General features: G+C 35.8%; 1 protein-coding gene across 1 annotated transcript; it reads right to left on the reverse strand.

The window, feature by feature from the left end:
• Positions 1-332: 332 nt before the first annotated feature.
• Positions 333-13,492, reverse strand: gnaia (guanine nucleotide binding protein (G protein), alpha inhibiting activity polypeptide a). The gene is made up of 9 exons (XM_058767372.1): positions 13,019-13,492; positions 5,593-5,635; positions 5,111-5,252; positions 4,845-5,002; positions 2,887-3,015; positions 2,484-2,613; positions 2,222-2,375; positions 1,424-1,631; positions 333-1,331 (listed from the first exon to the last, which is right to left on the reverse strand). Exons 1-8 carry the CDS (start codon positions 13,134-13,136, stop codon positions 1,441-1,443), a joined length of 1,065 nt encoding a protein of 354 aa, XP_058623355.1. The 5' UTR covers positions 13,137-13,492; the 3' UTR covers positions 333-1,331; positions 1,424-1,440.
• Between the last annotated feature and the right edge of the window lie 8,283 nt (positions 13,493-21,775).

Below are 21,775 nucleotides of genomic sequence, written 5' to 3' on the forward strand. Positions count from 1 at the left end.
TAAATTCATTCAAATAACTTGCCTGCATGTTATACATGACACACAACTGCCAATGGGAAACAAGTTTCTCCCTTTCCTGTCATCGCCACAAGAGTGCAGTATGCTCCCATGCTTTAAGCAACACTGTGTGAAGCAAGAGCTCTTACAGCATATTCCTGTGGTGGGGGTATATTGATTTATGAACATTTCATACACTTCAAAAACCTCTATTTAAAGCAAAAACACTCTCAAATGTGGTTTTTGTGTGCATATGAGGTTGAAGATTGCTATTTAATGAACACTTATGGAATGGACCATTTGCACAAAAAGTGAAGAAAAAAAACTCTTGAAAATCTTATTTCAGGATGCCGTTATTTCAACAGCATTTTTATTAGCAAAATAGTGAATATTAGTCAACATTTGTTCCCATCCAATGAGAACCTACATTAAAGGGATGTGAATTTTAAAACCATTTTAATTGATCATGTTACTAACAGAAAAGCCTCCTACTGAGGGCTTCTATATGACATTACATTGTACAGGTTGTCAAATCATGTGTTATGTAACATGGTTATGTGAACCTAGTGCAAAAAGGAAAGTTTTACAGGAATTCTGAAGATAAATTCTTTGGTCCCTTTTAATGGATTCAAAAATGGTTCCCTTTGATCAATAAAAAAAAAAGCAGCAAAATGTTGACCTTTTGCCAAGTTCTCCATTAAAACAGTTCATGATTTGCAGGTGCAGAGGAACCAATTCATCATCAAATTTCAGGCTCACCACAGTTTTTCCATCATTCCAATCACAGGCAAATCTGAAAACACGCACACTGGTAATGACATTTGAACTCGGGTTTTCAGAACTATTCTGACATGCTTGGATTTTTTCCTCATTGAATTCACAGCTCCCACAGGTGTTTGGTCTCAAAAATATCTTGCTTTCATAGTCTAGACTACTACTGAACAGATGAAAGCTGTGTGGATAAATATCAGCTTATTTAACATAGCTGAAGTGGGGGGAAAAAAAAAGCACTGCAACATTAACTGCAAGGCACATGACCTTAAAGACAGAAAGCGACAGAATGATGTTCCCGAAATCCCATTGAATGAAAAATACCCTTAAAAAAAGGACCTGTAAAATCAACGTCTAAAACTGTGAAAAACTCCAGCAACAATTACAGTTATACAAATATTTTACACAAAATGCTTTTTTTTCCTAAAATGCGCTAAAAAAAAAAAAAAAAAAGGTTTGGAGAACATAAATATAAAAGTTAAGTAACGCATTCAGGTTCATGGTTGACCTTCCTCCTGCTCTGGTTCTCCCAAAGATATCCCATTAGGCCACTCGCAGTCACGCTGTGAAAGAGAACATTTAGTGGATAAATAAACCATTACCAAAATCATGTCGATGAATGAATTAAAAATGAATCCGTTGTGCTGCTGCTCACCAGCGAGATGGCTCGTTTTAGAAGAGCCCACAGTCCTTAAGGTTGTTTTTGATGATGACGTCAGTGACTGCGTCAAAGACGAACTGCACGTTCTTGGTGTCAGTGGCGCAGGTGAAGTGGGAGTAGATCTCTTTGGTGTCCTTTCTCTTATTCAGGTCCTCAAACTGACACTGAATGTAAGCGGCTGCGTCCTCATACGTGCTGGATCCTTGTAGAGAGATTCACACAATTAATATGGAGAAATACACAAAGTATATTAAGTCATATATTAATATATAATATTTATATTATTTCATAATATTATAGGGAAAAAAAATACTATTACATTTTCTATAATATATTTTACTGTCTGTCTATACTATTTCTATATTAAACTAATTCAAAATAATATCGATATTAAAATAATACTGATATATACATTTATAATATACTATTTTAGGCATTTGAGTTATTTTAGTATCATTGAGAAAATGATATTTTTGTTTTCTTTTCGATTTTAAGCAATTTTGTTGTGTTATTTTTAGTAGTATTTGGTTTGTCTATATAGTTTGTCGTTTTTATTTCAGCTTAATCTTAGTTATTTAAGTACGTCAAGTTAAGCAATTAAAATATATGCATTTATATATATACACAAACACATACACGCGTGCATATATATTTATTTAAACTCAAATTTAAGAGTAACATTTTATTTTTCTCTTATTTGTCTAGAATACAAAATATTCTATAAAATACTATAAAGTATTACAATACAAATTGTACTTAAAATAAGAAACAGGAATTTTAAGCTGTTCATACCAGTATACTCTGGGAAACAAATAGTAAGTGGGCTTCTTTTGATCTTGTCGTCAAACAGATCCTTCTTGTTGAGAAACAGGATGATGGAAGTATCCGTGAACCACTTGTTGTTGCAGATGCTGTCAAACAGCTTCATACTCTCATGCATTCGGTTCTAAAAGATGAGAAATAAAGCACTGTTTGGGAGGAACTTTAAAAGGCAGTTTCTGTCTCGTGATACATGTGATGCTGACACTGAAAGAGATCTTATTTGAGTGCTCACCATTTCCTCATCTTCAGCCAGGACGAGGTCATAGTCGCTGAGAGACACGCAGAAGATGATGGCGGTCACTCCCTCAAAACAGTGGATCCATTTCTTCCTCTCAGATCTCTGGCCGCCCACATCAAACATTCTGAAAGTACAGGAGATGTGGGTGGTGAGACGCACTCTGGGAGAGTCACACTGAACGCAATGACATTTACAAGGAATTCTGGTAAATACTGGTTTAGTCTATGTATGATTTTGATCAGACAAGCTTATCCAACAAAGACTATGATAAAAATAGAGCATAAACAGATGACTCAACTGAAAGCGGGCACATGATTCATGCACACATCAAACAGTCACACTCTCAGGTATTGCGCGTCTCAAAAAAATGGATTTAACCGTGGATTGCAATACTCACTTGAAGTGAAGGTCCTTGAAAGTGAAGTGGGTCTCTACAATACCAGTTGTCTTCACCCTGGTCCTCAGGACATCTTGCTGAGTCGGGACATAGGAAGAACTGGATATTCTGTCTAGGTCATTCAGGTAGCTAGAGAGGGAAATACACAGTTCAGCTGATTAGAAAGTTTTTCAAAATCTATTTGATGACTTTAAGGTGAAATTATTTCTACAGGTTGGGTTACAGGCATCCCTGAGTTTGAAGCCTAACTGTCCTCTCATAAAGGCCAAAAAAAAAAAAAGACGCCAAAAATAAATCGGCATTTTTCATCGGTTCTGTGACTTTAAAAGAAATTAATTATCAGGTGAATTTGATTTAATACAGATGAACCAAGTTTCTGATCTAGCAGAACTTTGTTTCTTCAGATTTTTAAAATTTAGTGTTTTTTTTGTTGTTTAAAAAAACATTTCAGAAAGGATGCATTAAATTAGATTCGATTTCTATTTCTATTAAATGCTGCTCTTTTGAACTTTCCATTCACCCAAGAATCCTGAAAAAAAATTTATCTGTTTCCACAAATTAAGCAGTACAACTGTTCAACATTAATAAATAGAAATGTGTCTTGAGCAGCAAATCGGCATAGAAATCATGTGACACTGAAGACTGGAGTAATGATGCTGAAAATTCAGCCTTGCCATCACAGCAACAAATTACATTTTAAAATAGAAAGCAGATATTTTAAATTATAATGTTCCAGATACTATCATAATCAGATACATTTTTAATCTGAGTGTCCATTTACACTAAGTGCAAATAGCCTGCCTTGTTGGCAGAGGCCATTTACACTAACTCCGCCCACCAACGTGTGATTGGGCTAGTCAACACTACAAAAGACGACTGTCAAACAAGATCTCCAGTGGTGTAGATGGTAAAGTGAGTGACGTAGTCTTTTTGATGTGATCGATCGGAGTTCAAATCCACCTTTTGCCGAACTTTTTTCTCCTCTTTTTAAATACCTTATGTCAGAAAGGCATTTATTTTCAAAAAATAATCGAAAAGTCGAAAATAAAGTATCGGGTAGGGTTAGGGTAGGTGTAGGGAGGGCTTTATTGTGGCATTTATTAAATAATCTGAATTCAATTTATGATTTGCACTCAATACATTGTTATTGCATCTGTTTTATAACATACTACAATACTGAGGTGCAGATAATTGCTATAAAATCTTAATTTTAACAGTGTAAATAGGATCTATAGCTATTTGCACTTAGTGTAAATAGCATTTCGCTAAGGAAATCCTGCTATTTTCACTTGGTGTAAATAGCATCTAATTACATTGGATATTGCACTGTACAATCTCATGAATAATTGTAACCACAGTTAATTATAACACTTCAACTCATTATTACTCTACGCATTATAATTATTTAAAGCAAGATATAATCTATTACACAGTATATTATGAATAATTATAAGGCATTATACCCTTTAATAACCCTTTATAATGCATAAAGGCTTCAAGTAAAGTGTTACCATGTAGACTTCTTTCAAAAACATTCAAATAATCTTACTGACCCCAAACATTAGAAAAGCAGCATATATTAATTCTAAATTTGATTTCCTAGACACATCTCATTTTTATTATGTCATAAAATTGTCTATTGTGAATACGTCTTATTCATCTTGGTTGTATGCAAAAGGTAAGGGTTCACAGCATGCTTGGAGAACACAGGACAAATTTGCATTTTTGAAAAGTTTGCATAAAGCATATTTGAATCATGAACCATAATGGATGGAATAATGTCAATAATAACTCAATGTAAACGCAATATCCACACGCAGTACACGAACCATTGACGTGTTCAGCAGCCACAATGGAAATGGAGCTGGATTATGTGGAGAGCGCAAAAGTCATTATGTGGGAAACGGGCTGTGCAGGGAAAAAAAAAAAAGGAGCCAAAAAAGCTAAAAGACACTCACTATGAAGCCGAGTCATTGAGCTGGTACTCTCTGGAGCGACTGAAGCAAGCCTGAACGCCACCATCCTTCCACAGGCGCTGGATGATTCCTGACAGCTCGCTCGTCATGTATCCTTCATCCGCAGAGCCGGCCAGCACAAACAGCTGCCTTGCGTCATCCTGCAAAACAGCCAATCGAATGCATCTTGATTTCCTTTGATACTTCAGCATTACATAAATAAGTGACCTGCATTTAACCCTACTTTACATTAAAACAACAGCACTTACAGCCCGCCCAGGATCCGCAAAGTCAATCTTCAGGCGGCCCATGGCCCTTATGATGGCGATGATGGACTGGATGGTGTTGCTGTAGACCACGGCTCTGTACTGTTTGCACTCTTCCTCTGAGTAGCCTGCTTCATGGATGATCCTGTGGGAGAAAAGACAATGGCATTAATTCAAGTAATAAAGCTAATAGTTCCTGGCAAGTATATTGCAAATATAGACCGTGCTGAGCCAAAAAAATAATAAAGTGAAGATATATCACTACATCTGCCCTGTTGCTTAATTCTAATGACTCTGAGGATGTTTAAAATGCTCAAAAGTTATAAAAGCCTGACAAATGCAGGGAAGTCCCTTAATAAGCCATGTCCATAATAGAAGGATTATGTAATTCACATGTAATTTAAATAAACACTGCTATCGCTTACATCCTGCGTGACTTCTAAACATTACGAAACTAGGATGACATAATAGGGGTTGAAACTTACTTCATCTGTTTGACAATTGTACTCTTTCCAGATTCACCAGCTCCTGCAAGAGAAAGAAAGAGTGTGTTAGCCAGATGGACACACACCCAAACATTCCAGATCCTTCCCTGCTCCTTAAAAGAGTATAAGGATCTGACTCTGAAGGATCAAGCATTCGTGGCTTCTGCCATCTCAGCAAAAGTATTTGTTGGTATCAGATTGAGTGGGAGTTTCCTTTGATTTCACCACAAGTAATAACTGGGTGGGGAGAAGACATTATCAACTTCAAACTTGAAATTATATCGTCATGTTGCATCCTTGCCACTCACATGATGACAAACAAGTGATATAAAAATAAAGGGAAGTGGGGGAACAACTGATGTCATGGGAAATGGCCCGAACCAACAATCTACAAAACTGAGACTATTTAGCCTCATTAAGAGGATAGTTCACTCCCCTGTATGTTAACAAGAGGAATAAAAGCAACCGGCTTTAACAATCAGCAGTGATGTGAGGAAGTGTGTAGGTGTTAATCTTAATGGATTAATTAAACGTCACCTCACTGTAATGGGATTACAGACAGGCTATTGTAAACAGATTAGCTATACGTTTAGTTGAGTATGTCAGCGCAGGTTTGACTGCAGGCAACAGACAGCAAATATAAGAATCAAAATCTTTAGAAACAGTTATTTCAAATGGGGGATTTCAAACTGAGGTCCCAGAGGGTCACAAAGGGGTAATGCAAAAAATTAAAAGGGAAAAAAAATTAGTGATGCACGATCATGATTTTTCATGGCCAATTCCGATACCGATTTTTTTAAATCAAAGCAACAAACAAGAAAGAATGAAAGTATACATAAACAAGATGTTTATTTGGTATTTAACAGACCAAACTGGGTTTTGGCTATTGAAAATAACTGTAACCATCTGAAATTAACAGCAGTAACTGCACAGTAAGTAGGCTACATTCAATACAAACATAGGTACTGACAAAAGCATTTAGCTTTTGTTTTTAAATTGGGTTGAATCTATAAACTGGCCTTAAATGAAAACATTAACTGTAACCATGTAATTTTAAAGGCAACATAGTTCCACAATCCAAACAGCACAATCAAAACACATTCAACACTTCAAACAAAGATGTTACTTAATCAGCATTCAGCATGTGTTTTCATTTTTAAATTTGGTATGAAGAAAAAAAAAGGTCTTTACCAGTGAAACTAAATAAAACCAAAGTTGGCTATATGAATATATTATTCCAAAATGTTAAATAAAATAATGTTTAGTGCAACGAGTAAAACAAAGATGCTACAGCAGGTGATTTTTAAATCAAATTAAGTCAATGTAATTTTAAGGTAAAATAAAAAAAAATAGGCCTAATCATCCTATATCTTACAGAACTGATGTTTACTTCTGGTTTTTCAAAAGTGCATAGGAGTTCTTCTTTACAAAAACAAGCATTTCAGCTTTGTCACAAGTAAGTCGGTTTCGAAACAAATGTTCACTGTTTAAGCTTGTGCAGGGCGCGGACAGGTATGCTCGCGCAACTTCAGCGAGCGCAGGAAAGCGGCTCTTATTTGTCCGCGATTAACTTGTCCTTTGCAGACATTGCAGATTGCAAACTTCACGTCCTGCGCACAGATTTTGAAATACTTCCACACAAATTACATGTTCGCGAATGATTAGGCCTACAAATGTAGTCCGTGCACGCGGGCGCACTTCTGGAAAAATCGACCGGAAAAAAGACAAAAAAAACACATTTGACAGCCTTAAATATTTTTTTTAGGGATGCACCGGTTGACCCGCAATAAATCGGAACCGGACGGTTTTTGCTTATAATGTGCGATCGGCAACCGGCCGGTTCCGATTTATGGCCGGTCAACCGGTGCATCCCTAAAAAAAATATTTAAGGCTGTCAAGTGTGTTAATATATTTAAGACAACATAAATTTTTTTGAAAATACACTATAGTTCACTGAAAAAAATGTTAAATTTACTTCATTTTTATTTTGCAAGTTTTTGCATGCATATTTAAGTAAAATTCAAATACGGAATTAAGTAAAATCTGCTTAACTAAGTTATATAAAATTAGTAAAGGAAATAAGTAAATTTAACGTGGCCAGGTAGAGTTTGACGAGTAATTTCTACTTAATTATTTTAAGTTTACCCTATAATACTCCAATACATTTCACTCAGTCACGGTTTGTAAACTTTACTCAAACAACATAGCACTGGGGAAAAAATGAAAATAAAATGAATATAAAGCATGTGGTTAAGTTACAAGCACGTATGTAAGCAAGTAGACTGCCCGTTATTCATTTTAAGGTAATATGTTGACTCAATACAGTTATTAATTGAATGAACACAGAGACCTGAATACTTGGCACATCATACACAATGACTGTGACAATCAGTGAATAGAGTTTGATTATGAATGGGTTATTTTGAGTAAAAAATGAACTCCAGATGTCACAAAACAGCAAGTTACTTAACCCAACAACAAAAGCAACCACAAAACAGCCTAAATACTAGAGGTCGACCGATAGTGGATTTTACCGATACCTATAGCTAGGTTGGACCACACTGGCCGATACCGATTAATCAACCGATAGTTTTCAAAATACTGAAAGAGAGCTAGTGCTTTACTATTTAAAAAAAAAAAAAAAAGCAGCAACAGTACTGAACCATACTTTGTAAATGAATAAAAAAAATATTAATATTATTTACTATATTGATCATTAAAAGTTATTTCATAGTTTGCTAATGTTAAAAGAAGAAACTTTAAAATATAAAAATGTAGCCTATTAGTAGCTAATAGTGAATGTTGAAATGAACAAACTCTAACAAGGAACAATACTTCTACAGTTTTCATTAATGCTACGAATGGACTCTTATTTACCATTTAATTTCAACAGCCATGCTCTACACAAGGCCATAGCATTAAAATTACATACATATGGATGTATGTGTACTCAAACACTTTATTTGCTTTTATTTTTTAACACTTGATAATTATCTAATCAAAAAAAAGGTTAGTCACACACTGGGCAAAAGCGCAGCGCTGCGTCTAGGAGAACTCAGAGGTATCTCACACACACACGCCAGACGCTTTGTGTTCAAATCAAGTAGTGGTCTAAAACAATTTATTTAAATCACCAAACGGACATAAGTTTGCTTCAAGAATGAACAATGTGGCATAAATGAGTTTGAAGTTCGGTGTTTAAAAAAAACAGAGCAAGCGGAAAGAGAAAGCGCGATCTGTATTACAGCTCTCTATATGAAGCATACAGACTTTATTAGAGCCACAGAAAGACAAACGTTTTGCTGAAAAATGCACAATACATAATTTATAGCCTAGGGTGAAGTCATTATGTACATTCACAACGATTTGGGAAAAATATAATGTAATTTAATAGAAAACTATGTGAATGACGCACTGTTCCGCGGCTGGCTTTTCTGTCAGCTGTATTTAAATGCGAGTCTGGAGTTTCCCGCTCTGTGCAGCGCGCAGTGTCACGTGTCAAAAACAACACGTGCTGTCAGTGATTTCCGCCTCTAGAGGCTGCTCTCGTACTGTATAATGCCAGCGGATCCTTCTCAGCCACTCCAGCAACGGTTGCAAACTGGAAAACTATCGGCATGGATTTTTGCTGATAACCGATAGTTGTGGCAATCAACTATCGGTGCCGATGAATCGGTCGACCTCTACTAAATACATCTCGAAAACAGCAAAAAATAAATAAAAATCCTTAATTATTCATGCCCAAGTGCATGATGGGAACAACGGGATCATGACGTTGATATTTACTTAAACAATATTTGTAAAAATAACAATTCCAAGTAAAATATACATAAAAGTTCAAACTTTAAATTCTACAAGCTTAAATTGAGTATTAATATTGAATTTACTCTTATTTAAATTCTTGCCTGAACTAATTTATTTAATGTAGAAACTACATTTGTTTTTCTGTAGTATTTACTTAACCACAAAATCCTTTTTATCAGTGTTCATACACAATTTTGGGGACAGTATGTTTTTCTTTTATGCTCTTGAGAAATTGTGCGCTCACTTAGGCTGCATTCAGTTGATCTAAGTAAAAGCAGTAATATTGTAGATATTGTGTAATATTATATCATTGAAATTTAAAATAACTGTCTTTTACAAGACCATTTAAAAATATTATTTTTCCTGTGTTGGCAAAGCTAAATATTCAGTCTTCCGTGTCACATGATCCTTCAGAATTATTTTAATACGCTGATTTTATGCTCAAGAAACTTTCTTATCAAAGTTTAAAACCATTGTGCTGCTTAATACTTTTTGAATCTTTTGCAAAATTTATAACATCCTTGCTGAAAAAAAAAGAATTAATTTCTAAAAAAAAAAAAAAAAGACCCTAAAGAAACTAATATATATTAAAAACAAAAAATTGGGGGTCCACGACATAAAAAAAAAAAAAAAAAAACTTGAGTGTTTTCAATTAAAATTCTGCCATTTCAGAAAAAGGCTAGCTGGTCTTTAATTTACCTACAGTCAGGAAAATCTCAATACTCCCATACAGTTCTCCGCCTTCTGTGAGACTAGAGTTCATTCGTTCACCGAGCGAACGTTTCAATTAACCATCTCAGTTGTGGTTGAGGACATCCCCAAGGGAGGACGTCTCTTTCTCTCAGTCCCAAAGCACAAACACAGCAATTAGGCCACATCAGCATCTCTCTTACAGATTCAAACCCTACTGCGAGGAGACCAAACACAAGAGCACTGCATTTACCCCAGAGACCCCCATAAAACTCACACATGACTTGATGAAAGGCTTGTGGCACCTAATGTTCATCCACACTATTAATCGTCCTCCAACAAAAGCCATAATGCTTCCTGAAATATCAAAGCATTCATAAATGATAATCAATAGTTCCAGTTGTCAAAGAATTTCAAAATGTCAAATTTCAAAGAATTTTGCAGGCAAAATGCAGTCATTTGGAAACCTCAACTTAGGAATTTCGCACAAATTTCTCCCCACAGATTTCACTTCGGGTTCGAGTTTTTCATGCAAATTAGTGAGCCGCACCAACAACTGTGTGCACCGTACTTCACAAACGACTAAATGTTTTAACAGCTGAGAATGGACTTTTTGCTGACTAAATTTCATAAATGTGATCACATATTACCAACAAGACTGCAGACACTGAAATTTAGCAAAATTTCAGAAAAATTGTGTCAAAAGTGTGGCGATAAATGCATCTGTCTGTCAATGCGATGAATTTGCATGAGAACTTGTGCATCGCAAAATGTTTCACCCTTACACTAAATTTAAAATTATACAGATTATATTTTAAAATTATGCCCACAAAATTTCCTGCTAAATTTCACAGAGCAATGGTAAATGTTACCACACCTTTATAGATCCTTTTGAGATGAAACCTTTCAAACTGAAGCTAGACAATTGTTTAAGATGGTGGGCCAAACCCGTTGCTTGGGTCAGGGGTTGGTTCAAATCCTTAATCATAAGAAATGGCAATTATATCGATGCTCGCTTTATTCTAAGATGTATCAATCCGAGTTTCTGATGCCACCCACTGAACTTGACTCCCAAAGCACTGGTTTCACCTTTTGTTTGGTCTCCTGCAGCTGCGTTTATGATGCTGTAATTTGAACTGGCTCTTTGGTTCCTGGGCAACCGACAACAACTGCCTGAGACGCACGATCAACACGCTCTATAACGTAAAGACATGCTCATCTTCACGCAACTACAACATTTTGATATGCATTTGTGACACTAATTGGCTTTTGCGACACATAATTCTTTGAATAACCACCCATGAAGCTACTTTCTCTTCACAGCAGTGGATTTATTCTTAGTAACAACCCTGGCAGTCACCATTTGTCCCCTCTATAGTCTAAACAGGAACTCCAGCCTGTTTTACAGCAGGCGTAGCAACATATGCTGTTGATCCACAATGCCAAAAAGCAAACAAACCCAAGAAAGGCAGCACACAGAAGGCGTATAATGAATCAGCACATAGGGGGAATCCAGTTAACTAGATAATTAGACACCAATTCCCTAAAGTTTGATGGCGTAAGAGCAGGTTTTATGGCCTCTAACAATTTACACGGAAAGTAAAGGAGGGACCAATGGGAAAAAGCAAAAATGGACAAAGCAAAAAGTTGACCATGTTTGTTTGAAAGGGAACTGGCATACCAAGCTCTTCGAAATGAATAAAACTCCATGTAAACAGCATCAAGTGCTTCTCTTTACAGAGTTTGTGACATTTCTGTAAAACAAATTTTGTTTTTAAGTTGCATACATCATCGATAATCAAGAAAAGCAAACAAATGTTTCAATCGCCACAAGCGAATAAATTGTTCGGCTTCATTACTTTATGTCCACAAAAAATGCTTGCACACAAATACTGGAAAAGTACAGAAGAGACATATGCAAAACAGGAATCGGAAACTGAGAAACAAGTGGCCTCTATGTAAATAACAATGAATTAAGTCGACTGCTTCAAGGTAATAGAAGAAAAAAAAATATATTGATATAACAGATATTGTTTATATAATCTGCAACTGCATCAAATTGTAAGACTCCACATATGAAAATTTCACAGCCAAAAGCAAAACCTATAAAGGAGCTTTTTTTATTATTATCATTTATAATAAATTCTAAATCTGATAACCATGGTCTAAATGCAAATAAATAATTAAATAAATGAACAATATCTACCGATTAATTTTTATATATACACACACATACACTAGATTATTTAAGTGCTGTGTTGGAAAACCTACATAAATTAAAAATCAAACATTCAAATTTAAGACTTTCCAGACTCAAGATATTTGTAAAATCACCAGGACCACTTTTTAAGCCCATCTAGCATCATCCTCTCCACTTTACTCCAAGCACCCAGCAGGACCCTACATATGCACAAGCTCATTTATCGTAATTGGATGAGGTTTATGGTAATCTATCAGATCCATCTCAGTAAATCAAGCAGTTCGGATTAAATTAGATTAAACTAGTCTTTTGTTGGCTGGATTAGCAGAGAGCCGTTTGCGTCTAACTGGCCACTCGGAGAATATGCAAACCAGTACTTTGAAAAGGTCAAAGCCAAAATAAAAGACAGAAAACAGGCAAATAAAATCACTTACGCGAGAATTCCGTCTCTACTGTATAGAAACATCAACGAAACTATTAAAAGCGGTGTTAAATGACTCGAGTGATATAGCGTTAACTGAGTGGATTAGCTTCACATGCTAGCCGAGACACCAGCGCGGTAACTAACGTACGGAAAGAAAAGTTTCCAGCGTCCATAAATATGCACTTGACTTCTTTATTCTCCACTCCTGGCTTATTGAAATATTAAATAAAGGTGCTGAAGTGTCTTATATTTGTTGTTAAGTGAACTTTAATGGGCTTAATCATTCACTAGCGGAGCGGCTAACTCACCCAGCAGCAGCAGCTTGACCTCTCGCGACGCTTTCTCTCCATCATCGCGCAGGTTTTTGTCAATCATTTTACTCCTCTCCTGGGCGCTCTTGTCGCCCGAGCTCAGGGTGCACCCCATCTTTCTGGAGTTTCAAACGATTTCAAACGATATAAGAAGTCGAAGAAGCTAAAAAAAATGCGAGGAAGAAAGAAATATCATGCACAAGTGGTTTAAATGAAGGAGCCACCCCGACGTCTCACGCCCAACTCTCTCTCTCTCAGCGCACAGTCTCTTCAAACTCGAGTTTTCCCAGCGCTGAAGTTTCTCAAGTTATGAAAAAATAAAAACGGAGAGTGTCAATAATCAGTCGAGTGCCTTGACGGCCATGGCTGATTAAAAATAACGTGAAAATTGAGTCATTAACTCCCCGTCTCGCGCTCCGCGTCTCCCACTGCTGTTAAAGTGGCGAACAGATCGCTGGAGTTTCCTGTTTCTTTTCATACATAAATCCCCTCCTCGGCCGCGCGCCTGGAATGCACGCTCCCGCGCACACGCGTGTACGCGAGGGTACGCGCATATTGATTCCAGGTTGCTCTGAAGTCTGACTTTCAGTGTTCACTGTCCAAAAAATTCGTAGAAAAAAATTATAAAAATAATAATTTTCATGACACTTCTGAAAAGCTTAATACGCTTTCAGAATACATAATATTTTCATAATATTTTATTTTGTATATTTGTAATTATTTGCATTTATTTACATTACGTATAATAGTAGTTATATATTATTTAATGAAATTTAAATAAGTTTTTATTTTATTTGCACGATTTATATATTATTAATTATATATTTATTTTAATAAAAAGCATAATATTTTATTTATTTGTATTTTTGTCTTTATTAACATTATTTAGGCATTAACAGTTATATATTATTAATTAATGACATTTCTGAAAAGCTTAATAAGCTTTCAATTATTTACATTTATTTACATTACGTATAATAGTAGTTATTTATTATTTAATTAAATTTTAATATTTTATTTTATTTGCACGATTTATATATTATTAATTATATATTTATTTTAATAAAAATCATATTTTATTTATTTGTATTTTTGTCTTTATTAACATTATTTAGGCATTAACAGTTATATATTATTAATTAATGACATTTCTGAAAAGCTTAATAAGCTTTCAATTATTTACATTTATTTACATTACGTATAATAGTAGTTATTTATTATTTAATTAAATTTTTATATTTTTTATTTTATTTGCACGATTTATATATTATTAATTATATATTTATTTTAATAAAAATCATATTTTATTTATTTGTATTTTTGTCTTTATTAAAATTATTTAGGCATTAACAGATATATCAGAATTAGAATCAGAATGAGCTTTATTGCCAGGTATGTTTACACATACGAGGAATTTGTTTTCGTGACAGAAGCTTCCACAGTGCAACAGAATGACAGCAACAGAACAAAAAACACAGATAAAAAAAAGAAAAAAAAAAGAAGAAGAAAAAATAGAACAAGTAAATAAGGAATAAAAATATACAAATTGACAATTGTATGTACAGGTATATTATGTGCAAACTGAAATGTAGACTAAGTATGTGTGTTAGATAAATAAGTGTATAAGTGTATAAATAGTGTGTGTTCCACAATTATTGTTCATGAGATGGATTGCCTGAGGGAAGAAACTGTTTCTGTGTCTGGTCGTTCTGGAGCTCAGAGCTCAGAGCTCTGTAGCGTTGACCAAGACGGCAGCAGTTCAAAGAGGGAGTGTGCTGGATGTGAGGGGTGCAGAGTGATTTTGCCAGCCCTTTTGTTCACTCTGGATAAGTACAGTTCTTGGAGACTGGGGAGGGTTGTACCAATGATTTGCTCAGCAGTCCGGACTATCCTCTGTAGTCTTCTGAGGTCAGATTCGGTAGCTGAGCTGAACTAGACAGTTATTGAAGTGCAGAGGACGGATTCAATGATGGCGGAGTAGAACTGTTTCAGCAGCTCCTGTGGCAGGTTGAACTTCCTCAGCTGGCGAAGGAAGTACAACCTCTGCTGGGCCTTTTTAACAATGGAGTCAATGTGAATGCCCCACTTCAGGTCCTGGGAGATGGTGCTGCCCAGGAACCTGAATGTCTCCACTGCAGTCACAGTGCTGTTCATGATGGTGAGTGGGGGGAGAGCAGGGGGGTTTCTCCTGAAGTCCATGATCATCTCCACTTTTTTGAGCGTGTTGAGCTCCAGGTTGTTAAGACTGCACCAGACAGCCAGCTGCTCAACCTCCTGTCTGTAAGCAGACTTGTCACCGTCCTGAACGAGGCCGATAAGCGTGGTGTCTGCAAACTTCAGGAGCTTGACAGAGGGGTCTTTAGATGTGCAGTTGTTGGTGTAGAGGGAGAATAGCAGAGGGGAGAAGAAGCAACCCTGGGGGGCGCCAGTGCTGATTGTACTGGTGTTGGATGTGTATTTTCCTGTCTGTCAGGAAGCTGGTGATCCACTGACAGACGGAGGTGGGCACGGAGAGCTGAGTTAGTTTGGGCTGGAGGAGGTTTGGAATGATCGTGTTAAAAGCTGAGCTGAAGTCCACAAACATGATCTTCACATAAGTCCCTGGTCTGTCTAGATGTTGCAGAACATAATCCAGTCCCATGTTGACTGCATTGTCCACTGACCTGTTTGCTCTGTAGGCAAACTGAAGAGGATCCAGTAAGGGTCCAGTAATGTCCTTCAGATAAGCAAGCAGTTTTTGGTGATCTCTTTCAGACCTTTCCACACTGATGCTGAGTCACTGGAAGAGAATTGAATCCTTATTTTTTCAGAATAATTGCTCTTTGCCACTCTGATCTCCTTTTCCAGTGTGTATTTGGCCTGTTTATTCAAGACTTTGTCCCCCTTCCTGTAAGCATCTTCTTTGGCCTGACTGAGCTGTCTGAGCTTTGCAGTGAACCACGGTTTGTCGTTGTTGTAGGTTAAATGAGTCCTGGTAGGAATGCACATATCCTCACAGAAACTGACATAAGATGTTACAGTCTCTGTGAGCTCGTCCAGATCGGTGGCAGCAGATTCAAAAACACTCCAATCAGTGAGAAAGGAACAGGCTTGTAAATCCCGCTCTGATTCATTAGTCCATCTTTTAACAGTCCTTAAAACAGGTTTAGCTGATTTCGGTTTCTGCTTGTAGGTCGGTATAACATGAACCAAACAGTGATCAGAGTCCTAAAGCTGCCCGTGGGACAAAGTGATATGCCTCTTTTATCGTTGTGCAGTGATCCATTATATTACTGTGTCTGGTGGGACATGCAGGGGGACAAACTATTGGATGCAGCGCACATTTATCTAGGTTTAACGTTTAAACATTGTTATATGCTTGAACTGATTTAGTATATCTAGATTTTATTTTAGGCAAGTTGTGATGATTTGAGAAGGCTAAATTGATCACACATAGGTTATGATCAGCCTGCCGCTCGTTGACTGTTTGGTCGTCACTTTAAGAAAGAAAAAACTTATTTAACTAACAAAAAAAAAATGCTCCAAACATTTTTCTAAATTAACTTAATAAAAAACCGAAACGAAATATAATCACTTTGTCATTACATACAAAACTGAACTATTTTAATAGCTGAAACAGTATTATAATCTGATTTGGGAGAAGCACATACTCTATCTCTCCCGCTCTCTCTCCCTCACAGACCGCTCACACTTAACAGTTACAGTTTGCGCACACTAGCATACATCGCGCTAATGTTGTTAGCGCTACTCTGACGATTTTATCAGTAAACAACTTAAAAACTACATGACTTCTTACAAGCGAGGTAACAACAACGGCGCTGTTCGTGAAGAAAAGGAAGTAACTGTTAAGTTTCACTATAACTAGAGACATTGCTGCCGAACACTGTTGAGAGACGCACAGAGGTAATTTTCTCTCTCTCTCTCTCTCTCTCTCTCTCATAACTTAGTTATTAACTGTATTAACTGCATTAATCTGTTATTAACGGCTCAAGCCTCCGTTACTATAGGTTTAAAATGACGTTTAGGAATTAGCAACGGAGGCGTTGGATGAAATGCGGAAGAAATAATCCTACTCACAATAGCGATTTAAGTAGAAATACTGGACAAATGCCTTGAAATATATCATCTGATCGATGTCTTGAGGTGTGGCAACTGTAGTATAAGCGGAATAATTGACTTCGGGCCGTTGGATTATTAGAAAAATAATGCACACCGGAGGTGTAACAGCCACTCCGCTTCGCGTCCTGACCGCATCACCACCTCGGTGTGCATTATTTTTCTAATAATCCAACGGCCCGAAGTCAATTATTCCTTACTTATATTATATCTGTAGAGACGTTATTTCCGGGTCCAATATATGGCTGGTTTTCGTCATTGACAGATTTATTTTATTATTTTATCATTCATTTGTGTATTTATTTATTTATTTATTTATTTAGTTTATCCCTACAGAGGTCACACAGATTGTGATACCCAGATCTAGCCTTATCTCCAAATGACTATAGCCCCATTGACTCCCTCTACCAATGCATTGATGAAATAAACTGTTGGATGTGCCAGAACTTTCTTCAGTTAAACAAGGAGAAAACTGAAGTCATTGCATTTGGAAACAAAGATGAAGCTCTCAAGGTGAATGCATACCTTGACTCTAGGGGTCAAACAACTAAAAACCAAGTAAAAATCTTAGGGTGATACTAGAGAAAGACCTTAGTTTCAGTAGTCATGTCAAAGCAGTAACTAAATCAGCATACTATCATCTCAAAAACATTGCAAGAATTAGATGTTTTGTTTCCTGTCAAGACTTGGAGAAACTGGTTCATGCCTTTATCACCAGCAGGGTGGATTATTGTAATGGTCTCCTCACCGGCCTTTCAAAGAAGACCATTAGACAGCTGCAGCTCATCCAGAACGCTGCTGCCAGGATTCTGACTAGAACCAGAAAATTTGAGCATATTACACAAGTCCTCAGGTCCTTACACTGGCTTCCAGTTACATTTAGGATTGATTTTAAAGTACTTTTACTTGTTTATAAATCTCTCAATGGCCTAGAACCTAAATACATTGCAGATATGCTCACTGAATATAAACCTAACAGACCACTCAGATCATTAGGATCGAATCAGTTAGAAATACCAAGGGTTCACACAAAACAAGGGGAGTCCACTTTTAGCTATTATGCCGCCCGCAGTTGGAACCAGCTTCCAGAAGAGATCAGATGTGCTAAAACATTAGCCACTTTTAAATCCAGACTCAACTCATCTGTTTAGCTGTGCATTTGTTGAATGAGCACTGTGCTACATCTGAACTGATTGCACTATGTATAATCATTTTCTATTCTTAAATGTTTTAAATTCTTTTTAAATCAATTTTTAAATCACTTTGTTTTTATTGTTGTGATTATTATTATTTTTAATTCCTTGTTATTAATGACTATTTCACTTCCTTTTATGTAAAGCACTTTGAATTACCACTGTGTATGAAATGTGCTATATAAATAAACTCGCCTTGCCTTGCCTTACACTGTTAAAAAAAAAAGTTGAGCCAACTTAAAATTTTAAGGCAGCCAGCTTCAGCAGATTTTTGAGTTTTCTCAACTTGTCGTTTTAAGTTTATACAACAAAAATGTGAGAATCTCCCACAAAAATAAGTTGAGCAAACTCAAAAATCTGCTGAAGCTGCTAAAAAAATTTTTTTTAAGTTCGCTCAACTTTTTTCTTTTTTTTACAGCGTATTTTTCCCAGCCTTTGAAGCATATTTCCTACATTATTTCATTAATTCGTTTTTTTTTTTTTTTTCAGTCATTTAATTTAAATGTGTAGGCTACTTCTATTTTTTTATCCCATTTTTAATTATTTAATTTATAAATTCATTTAAACAAACAAATAAATAAATAAATAAAACGAGTAATAAAGTGTACAATAAAGTTTAGACATTAATGGCTGTGTTGAGTTATTTTGAGGGGACAGCAAATTTACACTGTTATACAAGCTGTACACTCACTACTTTACATTGTAGCAAAGTGTCATTTCTTCAGTGTTGTCACATGAAAAGATATAATAAAATATTTACAAAAATGAAAATGTGAAGGGTGTACTCACTTCTGTGAGATACTGTATATATGTATATATATATATATATATATATATTAGTGTCTGCATAGGTGGGTGAATATGAATAATTTATGGAGGAAATGGCTCCATTTGGTGAGATAAATGAGGCCACATCTGGTTGGTCGGGTCACAGGTCTAACCATATTCAAACAGATTCAGATTTAGGAGATTTTCTTATAGGTGGCACATAACCATACAAAAAAAAAAAAAATCAAAAGATGAGCTCATACATAAGCTTTAGAAATATTATCATAGCCAGCCTTATTATTTTACATACTATTTAAATTTCAAATGTCATGATCATGCAAACCAACGAGCAAAGTTTCCCCACATATCCGTGACTACTGTATTTTCCTAAAGAACCACAATGGAAGGCAGGGAGCATTCAACCCATTTAAAATGAGAGTAATCATGGCGACTGAACATTCATTACACTGATTTATACTGTCATTCATTGTTGTGACTGTAGAATACACATTGAATTACAGACTAGTTTTAGTTCTAGGCAAAACTCACTCTTGCATTCGTGCAGCCATGCAAAACTGTAATATGCCCCTGGAAAAGTCATAATTTTCCTTTTCGTATTGAGGCTTTACATGTATTTTATAGGGTTATTCATCTAAAAACATAAAGACTATAGCTGACATGGGTAAGATGACTTTTATGAATGTATCAATAATATAATCAAAATACATTAATGTATTATTACTACAATCCCTTTAAACGATTTTTTTTCAAATTAAATTGAAAAAATAGGCCTAAATAAAATAAAATGGTGTGTTTGCATTCTAGTTCAAAGTTTTTCCTCAAATCATAGTTTTGTTCAATATTTTATTGTTAAAAACAAAAGAAGCTTGCATTTTCATGTCTTTTAATGAAATAAAAAATAATAAACTAGGTATATTTGAATTAATAAAGAGACACAACACATATTTTGCACTGGAAATGGCAGGGTGCAGTAATCTCGTATGCGTCTTTATGATAAATGCTAAAGTGGTGCGATGAGACAATAGGGATAATTGTTGTTTCTGCAGCGTGGTGAGACTTGTTAAGCTTGGGGACTGATTGCTTGCTGTGCTGCTTAAATGTAGAGACACTGCTGAGACAGGACCTGAGGGGATAAGTGTGCGTATGTGAGTGTTTGTGATTGCATTGAAGGTGCGGTGGGTTTGCTTATCTTAGCAATCTATTTTATTTAAATGAACGACACGTTTATGCACTTAAAGCAAGCTTCATGGTCGTTTTGTTAGGATTTTGCTGATTTACCTTTGTTCTCATTTCTCAAAAAGCTAACTTTGGAAAGAGATTTACAGTAATTGTGATTTATTTTACATGGCAGATTAGACAAGTGAGTATTCAGTGTTACCCTGCTCAGCAGTACCACCAAGCGGCTGATACCTGCAACAGCATGGCTAACTGATCAAACAGAAAGATAAAAAAAAAAACAGAAACAAATAATTCATAATCATTCATACACACAATCACCTGAATACTTTTCTTCTATGATGAACATGTTATCAAGGTAGTATAATACTAATAGAGACAATATAAAGATAATAATAGAGACAAAAAGTTCGATAAATTTTACGGCTTTATTGGTTATTAATTATTATTATTATTATATGTTTAAAGCAAAAATATTTTTTTTACATTTAAAAAGAAACAGCAGTGCAGCATTTGTCAGTGTGGTATAACCAGCATTCAGTATTTCAGCAACAATGTCAGTAGGACAGTAGTTGTCTTCCTATGGTCTGGTGGCACTGGGGAATGCACAGTATTAACAGGACCTGAGACTGGATTTTGTCTCTTGGTACTTGTGATGAGATGTTTGACAGAACGTTCTGACAGCGAATGTTTCCACCGGGCAGATGTAACTGCTCACAGCAGCCCAGACCCAAATGATTCTGTAGAAAACCACCAGCAAGAGCAGTTCTGTGGAAAAAGGGATTTATTATGCCCTCCAGCCTATTACTGTTGTTAGATAAATAAATAAACAGGTAGATAGATAGATAGATAGATAGATAGATAGATAGATAGATAGATAGATAGATAGATAGATAGATAGATAGATAGTCAGTCAGTCAGATAGACAGATAGATGACAGACAGACAGATAGATAGATAGATAGACAGACAGACAGACAGATAGACAGTCAGTCAGATAGATAGATAGATAGATAGACAGACAGACAGATAGATGACAGACAGATAGATAGATAGATAGATGATAGATAGATAGCTAGATAGATAGATAGATAGACAGACAGACAGTCAGATAGATAGATAGACACATAGATGACAGACAGACAGACAGACAGATAGATAGATAGATAGATAGATAGATAGATAGATAGATAGATAGATAGATAGATAGATAGATAGATAGATAGACACAGATAGATGACAGACAGATAGATAGATAGATAGACAGACAGACAGACAGTCAGATAGATAGATAGATAGACAGACAGACAGACAGACAGTCAGATAGATAGATAGACAGACAGACAGACAGTCAGATAGATAGATAGATAGATAGACAGACACATAGATGACAGTCAGACAGACAGACAGACAGACAGACAGACAGACAGATAGATAGATAGATAGATAGATAGATAGATAGATAGATAGATAGATAGATA

This window comes from Onychostoma macrolepis, chromosome 25 (assembly GCF_012432095.1).
Source record: "Onychostoma macrolepis isolate SWU-2019 chromosome 25, ASM1243209v1, whole genome shotgun sequence".
NCBI lineage: Eukaryota > Metazoa > Chordata > Actinopteri > Cypriniformes > Cyprinidae > Onychostoma > Onychostoma macrolepis.